The sequence below is a fragment of the Podarcis tiliguerta genome (genome assembly GCF_965153285.1).
Source record: "Podarcis tiliguerta genome assembly, chromosome: 6".
In the NCBI taxonomy this organism is placed as follows: domain Eukaryota; kingdom Metazoa; phylum Chordata; class Lepidosauria; order Squamata; family Lacertidae; genus Podarcis; species Podarcis tiliguerta.
The window spans coordinates 60490277-60509105 of NC_139539.1; the positions used below are offsets into that span (position 1 = coordinate 60490277).

Genomic DNA, 18829 nt, shown 5'->3' on the forward strand with positions numbered 1-18829 from the left:
GAAAGTGAGATAAGAGGCCGCCCAAGCCTTTGCAATCCGAATATGCTCTGGGAGGGCAAAGGGAAATGCGGGCGGATGGATCCACAAAAAGATGTTTGAACATCTGGCACAAGCAGCAGTAGGACCAGGACCAGCATTTTAAGCCATTTCTGAGGGAATTTCTGAGGGCCATTTCTGAGGGAAATTCCCCTCACTTCGACTGCCTTGGCGCCGCCCTGAGGCAGTTCATAGGCGTGAAAAGAGTCTTAGTTTCTTTTTTTAAAAAAAGAAAGTGCTGCATTTTTGTTGTTGTTCCCTTCCCCCTGTGAGAAGGGGAAGGGTTAGAGCAGGAGCCACGTGAGCAGAAGGCGGAAGAAGTCGACACATTATTCTCCGCCTCCTCTGCTTCGTCGTCCAGCGAGAAAGAGCGAGCGAGCAAAAAAGGCGCCCCGCAAAAGAAAAGGAGACATGGCGGGGATTAAAGGTATCGGGCCGCTTCTCTCCTCGCGCGGCGGTGGCCTCTATCTCTCTCTCTTTCTCTCGCCCTCCGCTTTCCCCGTCGGCGCGGCTCTCTCGCTCCGCCGTCGCTATGGCTACCTCGCTCCCGCCCCTGCCCGGGGAAAGCTCCTCTGCAAATACGGCTAAATGAGCCTTTCGCTGTGCAGCCCCCTCTCGGTTGTCGCCAACAGCAGACTCCTCTTTAGGGCAGCGTAACTTTTTGCACTGCGCCGGCGCTGGGTCTTTTTCTCCTCCTTCCTACGCCCTTTTCCAGGGTGTGGATGTGAAGCGCGCGGGGTGGGGAATCCGGAGGCGCCGGCGAGGGCAGGGCTCTTTTCTCTGGAGCAACTGCCGAGAAGGGCTCTGGCCGGTCACATTTTGCTGAAAATTCCTTTCCCTTGAAGCCTATTTAAAAGTTCAGGATTTTTCCCAGCTGCTGTGACCTACCATTGTTTTACATGCGATCGGTTTTGATTCGAAAGCAAAAAAAGAAACCCACTATAGTTCTTACCAGTGCTTTTCTTCTAAAAAAAATATATGTTTATGGGTACTCTCATTTTCCTACTCATTGAAATACTGCCCCTCAAAGGAGGTCAAACTTAGATTCACAAAATTTTTAGGGGTGTGCGCCCCCCCCCCGAAAAAAGCACTGGTTATTACAAACTTTTGGACTTTTTGTTTATTGTAGTCACCAAGGCAATGAGTATACAGCTCATGCGGAGTGTGGTACTTCACTAAAATCTCTACATCCCAATTGCAGAAGTATAATTTAAGTGATCAGTGAAACCCTTAAAAAAAAATTCCAGCAAGAGGGTCCCATCCTGGAAGTATGGCTGTCGAAAGTGAAACAAACGTTATTTACTTACTTCATAAGATTTATACACTTCTTTATAGTAAAAACAAACAATCTTCAAAGTGGTTTGCTAAAAACAACAACAACAGTAAAATCAAGGAAAATTCAACAAACCCTACTTTAAAACACACAAAAGTTAAGATACTAAAGCATTGAAATTACCTCGCCTTTCTCTGCATCCAGATAGGCTTGTCTAAATGCAAGAAGTAGTGACCGCCACCAATTTGGGATAACTTTTAAGGAAGAGAAGACAAATTCATGGAGGATCAGGCTGTCAGTGGATACTAGCAAGTGGTGGTGGTGGCGGGGAGAGCTCTTGCAGCCAGGTCCTGGTTCTGGGCTTCCCATAGGCATCCCATTGGCCACTGAAGAGGATGTTGGGGCATTGGTCTGATCCATCAGGCTCCTCATATTCTTAAGGTAGATCAGAATATACTGGCAGATCTCTGGGTGATATGCATTGATTACTAATGGCAGCAACAAGGTGATTTCCACTCCACCCCTATGTAGGCTGCTGAAATGAAGAAAGCTAGCCAGGAGTGGATTTTTTTTTTTTACATGAAATGACTGTGAGCTCAGTTATGTTCTGGTACTAGAAAGAAATTCCTAGGTTCAGGAGGCACTTTGGTATTTAATTCTAACTTTTTTGTTTTTAATTGGCTCTGATTGGAGTTCCAGTAAAAAACAAAGTAGATCCAACAAGCCTGAATTCTGACCACCTCTTGAGATGGAACATCTGCTGTATCAGGAGGCTACACCTTTAACTGCAATGTTGGATCACTTTGTGAATTAAACTGCACAGACTGTGATTGTAAAAATGAATGTTAAGCGTGTTAGTGATGTCATTCTTTTTATTTCCACTTGTGTAGCCCTGGTTGGCTTATCGTTCACTGGAGCTATGGGTCTGACGTTTCTTGTATTGGGGTGTGCACTGGAAAGTTACGGGTAAGACTGAATTAATACGAGATATATCACTGTTCTATGTTGTGTGATGGTTCCAAGCATGCTTATTTGGAATGAAATCCTTAAGCAAGTGGTTTATGAACGCAGCTTGAATTCTTTTTTCATTCTTACGCCTTTCAGATGATTGAGGGAAATGAGCGGCATCAGAGATTGTAACGGGCTTAATGTGTGGGAGAGCAGTCTGACAACTGAGAAGGAAAATGAGGGTAGTTTGGTAAACCTTTGCTAAAGCAGTGGGTGTTGCGGAATAGAAATTGGCCTGTCAGATAGAGAAGATGCAGTAGAATGCTAAAAGGTTCACAGATTAGAATCTGAGTTGATACGGAGATAGGAGATGACAAGGGATGCGGGTGGCACTGTGGTCTAAACCACTGAGCCTCTTGGGCTTGCTGATCAGAAGGTCGGCGTTTCGAATCCCTGCGACAGGGTGAGCTCTGTCCCAGCTCCTGCCAACCTTGGAGTTCAAAAGCATGCCAGTGCAAGTAGATAAATGGGTATCACTGCAGTGGGAAGGTAAACGGCGTTCCCATGCACTCTGTTTTCCGTCACGGTGTCCTGTTGCACCAGAAGCAGTCATGGCCACATGACCTGGAAAGCTGTCTGTGGACAAACGCCGGCTCCCTCGGCCTGAAAGCAAGATGAGTGCCGTAACCCCATAGTCACCTTTGACTGGACTCAACCATCCAGGGGTCCTTTACCCTTTTTTTAAAGAGATGAAACTGCAGAAAACAAGGGGCAAAGAAGGGAGGAGGAAGAAAATGCAGTTGGGCTGGAAAACTGAGTATCCTGAAGTGAGTGGAAGAACAAATGTATATGGCCCTATATTTATACTTCAGTGACTTTTTCCTATGTACATTGGTACGTCTGGATATGAATTTAATTCGTTCCGGAGATCCATTCTTACCCCGAAACATTTGCATCCAGAGGTGCCTGTTCTGCGCAGGCGTGCGTGACCGTAACCTGCTTCTGCATAGGTGCGGGTGGCAGAAACCTTTCCGTTACTTCCGGGTTTGTCGCGTGCGTTTCCTGAAGTATTTGCAAAGGAGACAGTACGTAACCCGAGGTTCCACTGTATATAATTATGTGTATATTTCTGTGCTCAGCTGTTACGATTTCAGAGGATGATAATAGGTTGTGCATAAAATTCATTTTAAACAGCATTAACTTCTCTCATCTTTTGTGTTTGTCATTCTGCAGCGTCTACTGGCCTTTATTTGTTTTGATATTTTACTTCATAAGTCCTATTCCCCACTTCATCACAAAAAGAGTAAGCGATGATACTGATGCCGCAAGCAGTGCCTGCAGGGAGCTGGCATGTTTCTTCACGACTGGAATTGTGGTTTCTGCCTTTGCGTTTCCTATTATCCTTGCACGCGTTGAAGTGGTAAGGTCTTATCACAAGAAAAGTTTATACGTCACCTTTTGACCCCTCACAGTCCTGGGCAAAATACAACATCCCACTCTTCTGATTGCTCTATTAGCACAAGCATTTCGGCTTGCCAGATGAAATGGACCCCCCCCAAAAAAAATCTTTCCCATGTATGCTGTTCCCTCACGTTCAGTCAAATTTTTGGGGGGAGGAAGCTTGGTGCTCAAGCGGAAGTCCTTGCACAGGGCTTCTACTGATGAGAGTCATTATGTAAATCCCACACCCTGTTTTTCTGGTGTATGGCACATTGCCTTGCAGATAAACACTTCAGAAAATGAGTCATCTTAATAATGTCTTCTGGTTAAGTTGCTGCTCACAGTAAACCAGACAAAGCACCAAGCATAATTTCACAAATGTCACTGTGAGTGATGCTGCTGCCCCCCTTTGTTGTTTTTTCAAGAAAAGTTTACATTAAAAATAATAATTGCTTAGCACTGTAAATAGAAATACTGGGTGAGGCAGCCACTGCTAACTTCTCAGGTGAGGGGTAGGACCCAGAGTAACTGACGATAAAGAAAGTTATCCCAACACTTTCCCAGCCCTCTCAGGAATCCAGAGAGGCCTGGATGCTTCTGGTTCTTGAGGTGCCCAGCCATAATATAAAAATGTCAATACATGAAAACAAAAAAAGCACTAAAAAGAGTGCAGTGTTAAATAAGTTATTTAACAAATGCTTCTTCTAACATCTGCCTTTAACCAAATCACCTCTTGCTTAAATTTTCAGCTGTGTGATAGTGTCACATTTAGGTCCGGTGTGCATAAAAGCAAGTTGTCAAATGCCAAAAAATTAACAAGTGACTAAATATAAGCCCCCCTTTGAACTTGTAGCCCAAGCCAAACAGCCTTGGATTTGCCCTGCCCTTGCAGTTACAGTTCTGAACGAGGAAGCTGCTGTTATTGCCATTCATTTCTTTAGTCCCATATCTCTGGGCTCAAACCCTGACATGCACTGGGGATGGAGCCCAGAGGTACTGTGAATGACCGTGATTGTAGCTGACTCAGCCAGTGTTGACAAAAAAAAGGGCTGGGTGTGAGGCAGACACAGATGCTAATAACTTCCTTATTCACATTGTCTCTGGGAATCCAGCATGAACACGAGAGGGCAAAAAGTTTGTAGTGAGCTGTGTGTGTGTGTGTGTGTGTGTGTGTGTACATGCAGATGTCCGCTCCTTCACTCCTGACCTTCATGTGTTTAGTGTTAAGGCCTGAAGAGGGCTTCTTAAGCGCACTTGGCTGAAACCCCCATTTTGCCCTCAGACTGAAGCAGACTGATAAGTTTTTAGTGGTCTTCTTGCATTGTTTACATGCATTCTAGTTTGTTTCCTTTTGAAAACTTTATTTCGCAATAAGGTTCTCACGTGAATAAACCACTGGTTGTGCGGGTGGAACTCTGAAATCTCTGCAGTAAATGTTTTCTAGCTGCAGTCTAGAGGAGTGTAAACCCCTAGCTGAACTTATGGCGGTTTAGGCGTAGTTAACACACACGGGATTGCATTGTCTGGCTTTGATGACGGGAGCTCCTTTATATGCCCACCTGTGCTTGCAAGTATGCATAGCAGGACTTCATACTGCTTTCCATTATCTGCTTGGCAATTTTTCCAAATCCACAGAGAGCAGGAAGGTAGAAGGAGGTGCTACATGTTGCGATTACTGATATCTGCAGTTGCTCACCTTCCGTGCTTTAAGAAAGCGAACTATTACCTGCTTTAATGCTTGACTCCTCTGAATTATTTTTTGGCGTTTGTGTTAGCTATTGCAGATGCTGTTTTGGCTTTCATTCAGGTATTCCTCTCTATCCACTTCCATACCAGCAGGACTGAGTTCAGCAGCATCAGTAGGCGAGAGCTGCTGCCCTTGCATGTTATTATTTTGCTCTGTTCTCCTTCCCCTGTTGGTTGCCTGTGACAAGATAGGCTAATGACAACCATACTGGGTTAAGGACAGTCATACTGGGCAGCAGAATGCTTGGTGATGCTGGCTGTCTTGCTTGCAGTGTCCAGTTAGAAATCCTTTGAAACTCCAGTCTCCTGCTCACTGTTCTTAAAACATCCCTCCCATTCACAAATGGTGAACAGTCTGTTTCACCCAATTTACATTTCTATCTTGTTTACTGTTCTGTTTGCTCTCATTCACTTTGTGAGTTTAATAGGACAGGTTAAGATAAACAAACCTTTTTTTTGTTTTTTGTTAGTGCACTTGACTTTGCCTTAATGATTAAGCCACAGTGCTTTGTTACCAGAACAGAAGCACGTAAAGATATATTTACATCTTTCTCATATCGACTAGTATTCTCCCTGGTTTCCTTACTCCTGAGCCCTTAGTTGAGGTTTCATAAACTTGTTATGTCTAGAATTCTCCTTTCCAAGATCTTATCTAATTTATTTTCCAGTAGTAGTACTACAATCATACCTTGGGTTTACAAACATGATCTGTGCGGGACGCATGTTCACAACCCGCAGCGCCGCATGTGCGCACGCGTGTGATGTCATTTTGAGTTTCTGCGTGAGCGCCGAAACCCGGAAGTGACCTGCTCTGGTACTTCCGGGTTCGCTGCAGTCCGCAACCCGAAAACGCACAATCCGCAGCGTTCATAACCCGAGATATGACTGTATACATCTTCTGTATACTTAGTCCATTTCTCTTTGTTAAGAATGTTAAATAAGAATAAATAATACAGTCCAACCACTAGAGAGAGCTCTAATTCCTTTTCTTACCAAACAATGTTTTGCTAAAGGCTGAAGATTGTAAAACATCTGGAAATGCAGAAACCATGGGTGGGAGGAACATTTTTACAGGTTTTTGGTGGAAGAAAATCTGTACAATACATATAAAACCCAAAATTACTTTACTGGAAGAGCTTAAAGTGAATAATGGCTAAGCCAATAGAATTTTATTTGCTGATCTATGTGGCATATTTATGAAATGTAAAAATATAAGTGTTACGCAGCACAGTGCTTTGAAGTAAGCTGCACAGAGTTCTATGAGACTTATTTACTCCGAAATACAGTAGTTCTTTCTAGGTTTGCAGCATCAATTGTATTGAAACAATATTTCTCAATAGTGCCAGTGCTAGAGATGGAATTTTGAAAGTTACTGCTTCCAAAGGTATTTAGGTATATCTTAGTTTTTGTTAGTTGAGAAAACTTAAATAAAATACTGTGGTAGAAAGTATCGAGTTTGTGTTATGGGTCTATAACTTTAACAAATAATAAAACCATGTAATAAAACCTACATTTTGTTTACTACAATCATTTTACAGCTTCTAGCTTTTTTAGGTGCTTTTATATAAAAAAGACTGCTAGCAGTAATAATACTATTTTATTTTTATTTTTTAAAAAACTTGCATATTTTTAGAAAGTTCAGAAAATCTATAATATAATCAAGAAGTAGCATTAATATGTATATTGAGCCAAGCAGGGTTACTATAAAGTTTATATCATCAACTTTTAAAAATGGGCTGCTTCCTTGGATCATTGTTCTCAATCTTCCACGTCAGCTTTTTGCTTAATAGTTTGCATGTTTTCAAACAATAATGGTTTGCGTCCTCTGATGCACAAGATCAGGAATCGAAGGCTCATTGAGAAGCACAAGAGATTAGTGACTGTGTTGTCCAAACCTCTTTCTACCTTCCTTGTTGCAGGAACTCAATGTTCCCAGGTTGACCAGAGTTGTTGCATATACTTGCATTTGAAAGTAGTTTTCCAGCACCAAGTTCTGAGAATAATGCTTGGTGGACCTGTAATCCTATGCCCATTTTTCTGGGAGCAAGCACTATTGAATTCATGGGACTTATTTTTGAGTAGACAGATGGAGAATTGCCCTATTAGTAATCTAGAGCAATAACAATGGAATAATAACATAACAGTTTAAATTTATTTTAGCTGTAAGAGATTTACAAGTGTAAATTCTTTTTAATATTATTTTAAAACATTGTCTTTTCAAAACCATTCTACTCACAATTCAAAGATAAATGATGTCATATTTGTCTTTATTTTATCAGTTTCACCCAAATATTAGTTTGGCCAAGGTGGCAAAGAGAAGCAATGTGTGGACAGTGGGATTTCCAGGCCTTCATAGTTCTAGTAATGGGGGCAGACTTTTAATTTGCTCTTTTGAGAAGACTATGGCTGGCTGCCGCTAAATTACTCTAAATTATTTTCCCCTTCCATTGTGGATGAGCTTGAAAAATTACCACTGAACATCTTGTAAACTTTTCATGAACTGCTATCTCGACCAGTTTTACTGTACTCATAAAGGACAAATAATTGTTTATATATATATATATATCACTGCATTTTAGCGAAATGTTTAATTAGTTCCTGTAATGACTACTTAGGTATGTAACAATTTCAGATTACATTAGTTTGCTTGGTACTCAAAATTTACTGTTTGATCGTAAGCGCTTTTAGCATCCTGATGTTGTATTTCTTTGTATGTGTCTAATGCTCAAAGTAGGGTGCATTTTCTATCAATGAATAGAGAGTAAATCTTTCTTCTTATTCACTTTGTATTTCAGATCAAGTGGGGAGCTTGTTGCCTTGTTCTGGCTGGAAATGCAGTAATTTTCATTACCATTTTAGGCTTTTTTGTTCTATTTGGAAGAGGAGATGATTTTTCCTGGGAACAGTGGTAGACTTCACTATGGATTTTCATATGGATCTGCACTTTAGGGCTTACAGGGAGCTTTACTATGACACGGATCTTAGAGTGCATTGTATGTATGTATGTGTATACACGCATACGCATATGATGACATATGTTATTTGCATGCATTAATAGCTTTACACTTGCAAGGCTTCCCAAACTTGGATCTCCAGCTGTTTTTGGACTACAATTCCCATCATCCCTGACCACTGGTCCTGCTAGCTAGGGATGATGGGAGTTGTAGTCCAAAACCAATGGGAGAAACCATGCACTATTGGATATGGGTCCGCTTTTTGTATCTGGTGCCAGCCTAACACAGGGTAAATGTATTGCCTTTTAAGTACTAGTCTTTCTATTTAGTTGGATACATGCAACTTGTTGCAATTTGTGAGAATTTTTTGGACTGCAACCTACATTTTGCAAATGTACAGACATTTGGGTCTGTCTTGCAGGTTAGATGGATTTGTAGTGATGTGGAGTTTCGTTTCAACACTTAAATTTGATACAACATTTGCTTTTTAAAAACAAAACAATCCTGACGTACAGAAAAAAAGGTATTGAAAGTATATCAAACGCAAAAAAAGAGTTTCATTTTGCCCAAGTGCTGAAATAACTGTAGTAAGCATTTCTTCGTGACAATAGCACAAAGACATTTTAATGGTAATGTTTGTAAAATACTCAGACTATTCGATTCTTAAATTACTCAGGGTTTGTAATGCTTTGAATACAGTCTTGAAGAGCTTTTGCATCAGTGAGAAAATGGGATACAATCCTGCAGATGTATTTCATGCATTGACAGTTCTATGTTGCTGGAAGTTTTGAGATAATTAATTTTAAAAGTAGTTTTAGCTCTGGTAAGAGTAGAGGTATGAAAAATTAACGCTGCCCTCCTCTACACGTTTGCTTGGGAGTAACCCAGACACAAGTTTACTCTACTGAAGACAGTGGGATTTACTCCTGAGTCAACATGCATAGGGTTAGGTTGTGAAGTTGCCTTATAAATTATGCTGCAGCAAAAAAAGAGAGAGAAGGAATAGAAATTTAGCTTTGATCTTCTTTTCCTGGTGTTCCAAAAGTCTGTCTTTCACCATCATTTTCAGATAATACAGAATACACCTTTTTAAAGGTGGCATGATAAAGGCAAATGATAATGTTCACTTTCTGGCGCAGGGATGGCTATCCCGCAGCCTCTGGCCTTATTTCACAGGGCCTTCAACCTGATTTAATATGGGTATTCAAAAGAGTGTGCCTTGCCTTGCTTTGGGATCTGCCCCTCCAAAACTGACTTTGGTCGCACCCACCTTGACCGAGTGTGACCTTCAAAAGGAAGGTGCAGTTCTAAAAGGTGCTTTACTCTTTAAAGTGGGAACACAAGTTATTTTATAGGTGAGATATAGTGATGAAAGTTCCCACCCCCCATTTAATGTGCAAACTCAAATTGCTATTTGTGGTGGTGTGAAATAAGAGTTATTGCAAGGGTTATAAAGGTTCCTGTGAGCCTGATATTACTTGGCTCCAAGCTTGTCATCCTGCCAGTATCTGTGACCATTTATGTTAGCGATTTTCATTATATAGTTAAAAAAAAAAAAAAAGTATTGTGGTACCCTAAATACTCATAGTAATCTTACTCCAAAGTGCCTTTCTCCAAGATTATTGTGTTCTGCAGGAGGCATGTGCATCAAAGCCATGCTGCATATATTTGATAAATATTGCTTTGCATTCTCTTGTTGACGATGTTTCATATACAGCATATATGAACTTTTGTAACCTTTGTAATTTATGTCATTTGAAGTACTGGAATTGCACAGTATTAGAATACATTTGTGAATGTATTTTTTAAAAACTCAATAAAATTTTACTTCAAAGTCTTTTTTGTGGCGTGTCTTCTGAATTATTGTGTCCCTTTTGATTTTATAACAAATTAAAAGAAGTAAGGACTGCACTGACCTTGATCTGTGGAAAGTAAAATCTAAATGCAAGTAAAAAAGTTACTGTAAGTGCAGTAAAATGAAATTCCCCAAAAGACATGGCTCTACCAATGTGGGCAGCAGTTTTTGCCTAGTAAACATAACAAGCTCAGTTAAAAGTACTTCCCATTATATAATGTTTGGCACTTATCACTTCTGACAAGAGAAACCTTATAAGAACTGTTTATCTAAACTTGCCTTTAATGCAACACAAACAGGTTCTAATTACATTTAATGGCAAATTTGGGTCTACAATCAAGTGAAGATGCAATTTAAGATTTTCTTATTTTCAGCAGATTAAATTAAGCGTTTCTCAAATAAGTGATAGCTTTTGTTCTATATACATATAATAAAAATGTAAGGTTGTTCTCACATTGTAGTAAGCTTGGCCACAGGTGTGTGACACTGCAAACTGCAGCATGATAAGAAGCAGTGGAGGGACAGCTAGAGCACACTGCTTTGCCCCAGCCATCTTGGGGATCCACTGTTTCTGCCACCAGTTAGGATGAAGAGCCAGCCTAGCGGGAGGAATAGCACAGGAAGGTGATTGGAAGTGGTGGCTAGCTAGCTAGCCTGGTAATCTGTCATTATTGTCACCATTTATAATGAAGAGTTGGCCTACAGCAGATCTCTAGACTGGCTAGCCACCACTTCAGGTCTGTTTCCTGCAGTGATCCTCCTGGTGGGCCAGTGGTCCCACTTGGCTGCAGTGGTGGCATGAGGTGGAACCAGAATGACAAATAGATTAATGGGGGGACTGGAAGGATGGCAAAGTCTAGGAGTTGGGGTTGGCACAGTACATGGGGGCTTCGTGAAGGCTAGACAGATTTGACAAGCAAAGGTTAGTGGCGGGGGTGGGTGGGCGAGATCTAGGGAGGCTTGGTGAGGGGGTTAGATGGGGTTGGCAATTGACACCCCTAAAAACATGCATATTTTCCTTCAGCATTTAATATAGCCTTGGAAGAGCCCGGGCTTACAAAATCAGTTGTTGCTTCTAACTTTTGCAAATTACAGCATTCCAACGGTTTGGGTAGATATGTAGCAGTTCTGGGTTGGATTCCCCCTCACCCTGCATCAGCTCCCATGCTGTTTCAGAGGGTCCTCCACCCGGTGGTAGGCAGGGACAAAGGCAAATGTGGATGTGATTCCTACCTCTGTACTGTTGGCTTCGTGCCAGTCACGCAGACATGTCTACACCACCATCCCATGTACACACTCCCCTACATCCAAACAAGCAAGAGGCATTATCACAGTTGAAGGACACATTTGAGCAGGACAAAAAGCACTCGAGGCATGTGCAGAACTGGGACGGTGGGTGGCATTGCGAAAGTCCTGAGGGCCAAATAGGCCCCGAGGTTCTCCAACCCTGTCCAAGGCTATGAAGCCTTCTAGAAAGAAGCTTTGATTCTGTACTGAGGTCAGTCAACAGAATTCTTCATCCGTGGTCCATTGTGTCCCCCAATTCTGTTTCTTAGAATCAGTAGCAGTGGGGAGGTTGACGTAGTGCATATGCCAATTCAGTGCTCCTGCTGTTGTGTTTGCACCAAGCCAACCTCTCCACTGCCTTTCTCCTCTCCTTCTGGGTAAGAAATTCAACTGGCAGGAGGTCTGGTGAGTGCTGCTGCTGCTGCTGCTGCTCTACCACTCTACCCACTAGTGCTTAGGAGATATGTGCTGGCTGGGGCTGGTGGGACTTTTTGTTCAGAGCAACTGGAGGACCCTAGGTTGGTTAAGGCTGCATTAATACAATAACACCAAAAAACTTGATGTTCAAGACTAGATCTTTTAAGTAATTGTCATTGAGACATTTTAAAAACTTCACAATAATAAACTAGTGTACCACTGTGACATTTTACAGGGCAAATACATCCTGCAATATTTCTCTCCCCTCTTTTGTGCTTTATGCCAGCTGGAAACAAGAACAACTGCTGACTCTCTTTTCTCCCAGAGGGGAAATGCATATCTAAGGTTTAAGTGGTGTTACTTTTCTTGCCTCCTAGCAATATGCCACAAAGCACATCTTAACATAAGACATACTCGTTGATGCAATGCTGTCTCAAGGTGCTGAAATGAGATACATTACCATCACATCCTATGTGAGTGGTGTTTTGTAGAATAGGGAAACTTCCCTTACAAGATGGAAGTGTGCACATGTGTATGTGTGAAAATTAGTGGCTGAGTTATATGAAAGTTGCTTTAATTGGGAGCTCAACAACGAGAGATTAATAGACCGCTACCATCCATTACCCTAGGACTTTTTGTGGAACAAGGACACTCAGAACTATGACCAATATCATATGCTCACATAATTCCAATTACATTTCAACCTATAGTAAGTTTCAGACGAAATAATATTGAATGAATTGTGTGTTTTTCTTGGTCTGAAAAATGAGTCAATGCCTGTTGAGGTTTTACCATATTATTTATAATCAGGATTAACAGACTTTGTAGAGTGAGTTTATTGAAGTTGATGTAGCTATCAAATTGTGTTTACCTGATAGACACACTTTAGGACACAGAGCAGTCAGATGAGACTGGCTGGGCTTTGGTGTCAAGGTTTTCAAGTCTCAGAAATGAATGTTGGCTGTATTGAGCAAATGTTTGAAAAGGTAGTCAAACGGCAGTTTGTTTTCAAGCTGAGGCCATTTACTGGAATAGCAAATGCTATACTCATTATTTGATCAATGCATTACATCTCCATTCGCTACAGTATATTTATTCTGGGAAGAAAAAGAGAAGGGTAGCACTCACAGTGAGCAATTGGGTTTATGTTCCAAAGAGACTGTTTGTGGGAAATATTTTCAGTATGCAGTATACATCTAGGTTCTGCTCAGGGAATAGCTGACTTCCTAAGATTAGCACAAGGTTGTCTGTGGGGGAAGCAGCAATGCCATGACCCTCATGGCAGCCATTTTGTGCTAGGCCACTTTCCAGTGGCTGCCATTTTGTGACAGGCAGCCATAGCACTACCTCAAAATTCAAAATATGCCAACTAGTCCAAAAAGGTTGGTAATTCCTGCACATCACATAAATAATATTACTATATATTGGAAGATGATAAACAGAATTGTTTTCTTATTTCTATTACATCCTGATTAATATAAAGAAAAATTGGCTTATTGTAGAGGGAAGAGCAGTTGCTGGCCCTCCAAGTGTCCCTATTTTTCAGGGACGTCCCTCATTTAGAGAAACCATCCCAGTTTCTGATTTGGTCCCAGAATGTCCCACTTTTCCTTAAGATGTCCCTATTTTCATTGCAGAAATGTTGGGAGGGTATGGAGTTATACAATCCCTGAGTTGTCTGAAGGCAATCCTGCACAGGGAAGTTTTTTTTAAAAATGTTTACTGTTTTATTATGGTTTTATATATGTTGGAAGCTGCCCAGAGTACTGGGGCAACCCAATACGATGTGTGGGATATAAATAATATAAAAAATAAAATTATGGAATCGGACGTCCGTATTTTCATTGGAGAAATATTGGAGGGTATGAAATCAGTTATCCAAAGGTTTTTTTCTTTTGTAAAAACTGTTAATGCAAGTAGGTTAAAGGACAAACTTGAATGATTGTGCTTGTTTTTGGTTTTGTTCTTCTAATAGCAAGATAGACATTTTGTAGCACACGTCTCCACCAAGGTAAGGTAAGGTATTATAAGTTGTTGAAACTAATTTTATTCCCACCTCTAAATCTTTTTTGTAATGTGTAGATAATGAGGAAGTCTTCTAGTTAAACTCATTATTAGGAGCAGTCAATGTATGTTTCCCTGTAGCGCTTCAGGTAATTTCATTAACTCTGTAGCATTTTCCACAGGTTTTTGCAAACTTTTAGGTTTCAGCAAGTGATCATTCATTCATACTGTCTTCTTACAGCACTATTATGTGAATGTTTACTGAGAAGTAAGTCCTATGCTTTTCAATGTGGCTTATTTCCTGGGCCAGTGATTCCCTAGCCTGCTTTCGAACAACGGTACAAATTGGGAATATTTTCTTGCATCTAATGGCTCTTTACATTTTACAGTCTTTAAGAATGTTTAATGATTGATTTAATTGTGTTTTTATCAATCTGTTTACAAGCAACTGTGGCAAAAATGTGGCACCTGCATTTAAATGTAACTTCAATATGTTTGCTTCTTGGATAAAGTTTCAAAAATCTTATCTCTTAATGTTCACGTGGCAAATGTTTGTTTATTTATTTGTTTGTTTGTTTTTGTTGCTGCTCTGATTAAATAAAACATACTTTATATGTAGCTTTTATGTTCAGCTAGCTTCATTAGTTGATGGTGTATATACAAAATAGACTCCAATCTTATAATCGATTGGGGGGGGGGAATACAGTTTGGAATAATGTTAGATGCAACCTTTGCAAGGGGAAGAGCTGTCTGTCAAAATTGCTGGGTCATGCTTGACATGTTTCATGGCAAGACCTTTCGGTTAAGGAAACTGATCAATATGTGTGAAATCATAGTGGGTAACCTCAGGGACAGCACTGAGTGGTATTGTTATATTGCAGGCATGTCCAAAGTCCATTTCAGGGGCCTAATCTGGCCCATCAGCCAGTTTAATCCGGCCCCTGTGGCAGTTTGTTCCCTGGGGTAAAATCCTTAAAAAAGGTCAACAACTTTCGTCGACCCTCACGCATGTTCACTTCATCAAATCTGGCCACTTTATCAAACCCAGCCGAGTAAGAACTATGTTGCTGCCCAAATGCAAAATGATGATGATGTTGATTAAGAGGATAATTAAATTTCCATACCACCCATCATTCAAGGACGACAGGGCAGTTCACAATATAAAAGCACAAAAAATGCATAACATAATGACAAACAACCCTCCTCCCCCCCCCCCCCCGTTTCACATTTAGCAATTTGGTTAAAGGTCAGGATGAAGGAAAATATTAAAAGTCCCCCTCCCTTCAGCTGCCTCACTATGAATTACTACAGAACCCACTTGTGGATAGTGATGTTTTTAGGTGCCCCTGACTCTTCATCTCTCACATTTGACACCATCAGCATTTTGGGACCAGCATATCCTTATTCTGTGCTATTTGCAGGGTCAATTTATGTTTTCCACATGGTGTATGATAAAGTCATACATTTAGAGGGAAAAGGAGAAGAAAATGCAAAATTGCACATTGGAGTGTTCTTCGGCTTCTTTGTCTGGAGTTTTAGAAAGCCATATATTCTCTTTAATTCAATTATAGTGTCTGCTGTGTTAAATGGTCCAGCAACTAATTAATGTCAGGTTCTAGAGACATTTTTTTTTATTGGCAGTGCTAGAACATGCGGAAATTTTTCATATTATATGTGAAAAAAGACATGCTTATTTGTTCCATAGTCCTCTTCCACTTTCCTCCCCCTCTGAGACATCTTTCTATTCAGCACGTACATCCTATTAAGCATCAAGCACATTTTGTGTACAGCATGGTTATTTTGAATTGGCTTTTAATATAATAGTTGCATGAAGAATTGTATCAAGTGACCTACCAACCATAATTACAGAACCACTTTCATAGAACAACTAAGGTAACACATTGGTCAGAATAAGTATTGAAAAAAGAGATAGTTCCAGGTTAAGAATGAACAATAAATCCTAGGCCTGTGTCTATGTGACAGGAGTTGCTATTCTATGGCTTCATCCCATAACACTACAATAATATTTGAATGCCTATAAAGTACCATAAAGTAGTATATAGCACCATCAAGTAGGTCTCATCCTGCGGTGCTGATCAGATGGGAAGGACCTGCACAATCCCCCCCAACCCCACCTTCATGCACGCACATGCACATTGTACTGAACATGCAAAATTTTTGCAGCAGTGTGGGATAAATACATGAAAGAAACATGTCCTTGGTGCTGCTAGGGTCAGACATGAAGAATCCTATAGTCCCCCTACGATTCAAAACTCCCAAGAATTGAATTAACATCTGATGGTTTGGGTCCAGGAAATGAAGTCTTGCTCTGCTATGTCCACAGCCCCCTGATGGCACTGTGACATGAGGACCATAAATAATCCTGCTGGGCCTTCCATGTTAGTGGAGGTTTAATATCCAGAGAGACACATGAGTTCCTCCAACAAAATGTGCTGATTAATTGGCTAATTTAGTGCCTCCCATATGTATTGGCAACTGTGTCTAGAGCAGGCATCCCCAAACTCAGCCGTACAGATGATTTGGGACTACAACTCCCATCATCCCTATCTAACAGGACCAGTGGTCAGGGATGATGGGAATTGTAGTCCCAAAACATCTGGAGGGCTGAATTTGGGGGTGCCTGGTCTAGAGTGTCCTGCAATATACAGAGTAAACTCAGGTGCTTGTCAAATTTCAGTCTCTGTCCAGACTAGTGCAGCAAACTACATAAGGGATATTTTAATTTGCTTTCATTCGAAGAAATGGTGGAAGTAATCATTTTAGGAAAACTGGTGGTTGCCAACTGCACTTGAAAAACTGAATGAAAGGGCTATCCTGGAGACACAGATAATTGGAACCACTGGATAGATATACCTATCAAGTATTCTGCATGTCTTCCCTTTCTCTTGGGTTTTTAGATCAGCCAGGAGGTGGGGCAGAGACTTGGGCCTGGAAATGGACTGGAAGGCAGTGAAGATGTTAAAAGTACTGGCATAATGGACTCATATTGCCCAGTCCCAATAATCTCCCTTGCCGCCATATACTGCACTAACTGCAGTCTCTGGATTATTTTCAAAGGCAGCCCATACAAATAATGCATTACAGGAGTCTAGAAGGGAGTTTAATAAGGCACGGATGACTGTAAACCAAGTAAACAAGTAGGGCTGCACTTGGTCTTAGCTGTTAACAGCACTCTGAGCCACAGAGGTTGCTTATGGCTCTAAGGACAAAAATTCTTACCTACTCCTACTCCTCCAGGTCCCCCAAACATACCTTTTCCGGAAAGGGGTGGATTTGTTCACTGCCTTTCATATTATTATATACAGATACGCTCATTGTAGATCCATATTAGAGCACAGTGGTGTGCTTCAATTTTATTGACAAATAGAATTAGTTAATTAACAGCCTGCCTTTACAGTACTGGTTTTCCATTGCTGCAGTTGTTGTGAGTCTAGAGAGGAAAAGCTCTGTTCACTTTAAATGAGCTACTGGCAACCATTAGAATTCTAAGGGAAACAAAACCAGACATATAAAGAACCAGCATATTCTCCCTCTCTCTGTGTGTGTGTGTGTGTGTGTGTGAGAGAGAGAGAGAGAGATCTCCAGCTGTTCGAGATAAGATGTACCCTTTCCTCTCCCCTCATAATCATTTAAAACGTGCATGCAGATCAGATATGTGCTTATTGACATTGAAAGGAATCCACCTTGAGGAGGGAAGTTTATACAGTATTTGTTGGACAACAGACTTGTTCTTTGTAACACTGAAGAAATGCAAAAGGTTCACATGTCAGAATGCCTTTCTCTATCAGCAGCAGCATAAGCGCAAACTGTGATGCAAATGTTACTATAGAAACTACTTTTTTTCAATTTAAACTCCATAAACAAGCTTGCAGAACACAGGTATGCTTCGGATTCATAAGGTACAACTGTCTGGCTTTACATTTACCTTGCACTTTTCTACACATGAGAATTTACTTTGTATTAAGGCACTTGATACCTATTATTTTTCTTAGTTACCAGTATTAGAGTACAAAAAAAAAAAAAGGACAGGAGAAGGCTAGATTAGAGTTTATTATGAAGGATGTGACCTGTCCCTGTGCTCCCATGTGTGAAGAGAGTGAAAATGTCCAAGGCTTATTTTTTTGGCAGTTCACAGTTGACAGAAATGTGAAGATAATGTGTTCTCTGAAAAAAAATTAGAATTTTTTTTTAAAAAATGCTTCCCTATGTACTCTCCCCAGTGGCTGGATCTTTAGGAAGACACTATTTTAGAAACATTTTTGCTTCTTCCTACAGAATGATTCCAATTTTCTCCCTGAACAAAAACCTCAGTGTCACCAACACAGGCACCTGAACCCCTGGGCACCTGCACAGGCCTTCACTGGCACACCTGGGCAGGGACTCCAAGCTTTTGGAGGGTTTTTTTTTGGGGGGGGGGTGGAGTAAGTCTCTAGCCCTTCTAAAAAGTAAATCAGAAAATGTGCAGGTACATATCTCTATGATTTCAGTGAACTTAGCCAACCTCCCTATTGCTGTTTTTAATCAATGAATGAAATCAGAGTTGTGATTGATAAGTGAGCTGTTTGGACACCAGGCAGTAGGAGTCCCTTGAGTCTAAAGGACTGCTGTTTCTCCATCCTCTTTAGTGGTCATTTCCTGCTTTTGTCCTGCAATCTTGGAGATTACAAGGTCTAGAAATAGTTGGCTTTGCATTTCCCCCTAGCAAACAGAATATATCTTTCCTGTGATGGGTTCATGTGACAGCAGGTAGTCCTTAGAATGCAGCTACACAAATACTACTACACAGCTAAGGGGGTTAAACAACCCCCGCTATCCGCCAAAGGCAAATGTGAAAATGTTTCAAAGAGG

General features: G+C 40.9%; 1 protein-coding gene across 1 annotated transcript; it reads left to right on the forward strand.

The window, feature by feature from the left end:
- The first annotated feature begins 54 nt into the window (after nt 1-54).
- LEPROT (leptin receptor overlapping transcript) lies at nt 55-10234 on the forward strand. The gene is made up of 4 exons (XM_083448260.1): nt 55-463; nt 2200-2275; nt 3491-3677; nt 8239-10234. Exons 1-4 carry the CDS (start codon nt 448-450, stop codon nt 8353-8355), a joined length of 396 nt encoding a protein of 131 aa, XP_083304386.1. The 5' UTR covers nt 55-447; the 3' UTR covers nt 8356-10234.
- Nucleotides 10235-18829: the final 8595 nt, after the last annotated feature.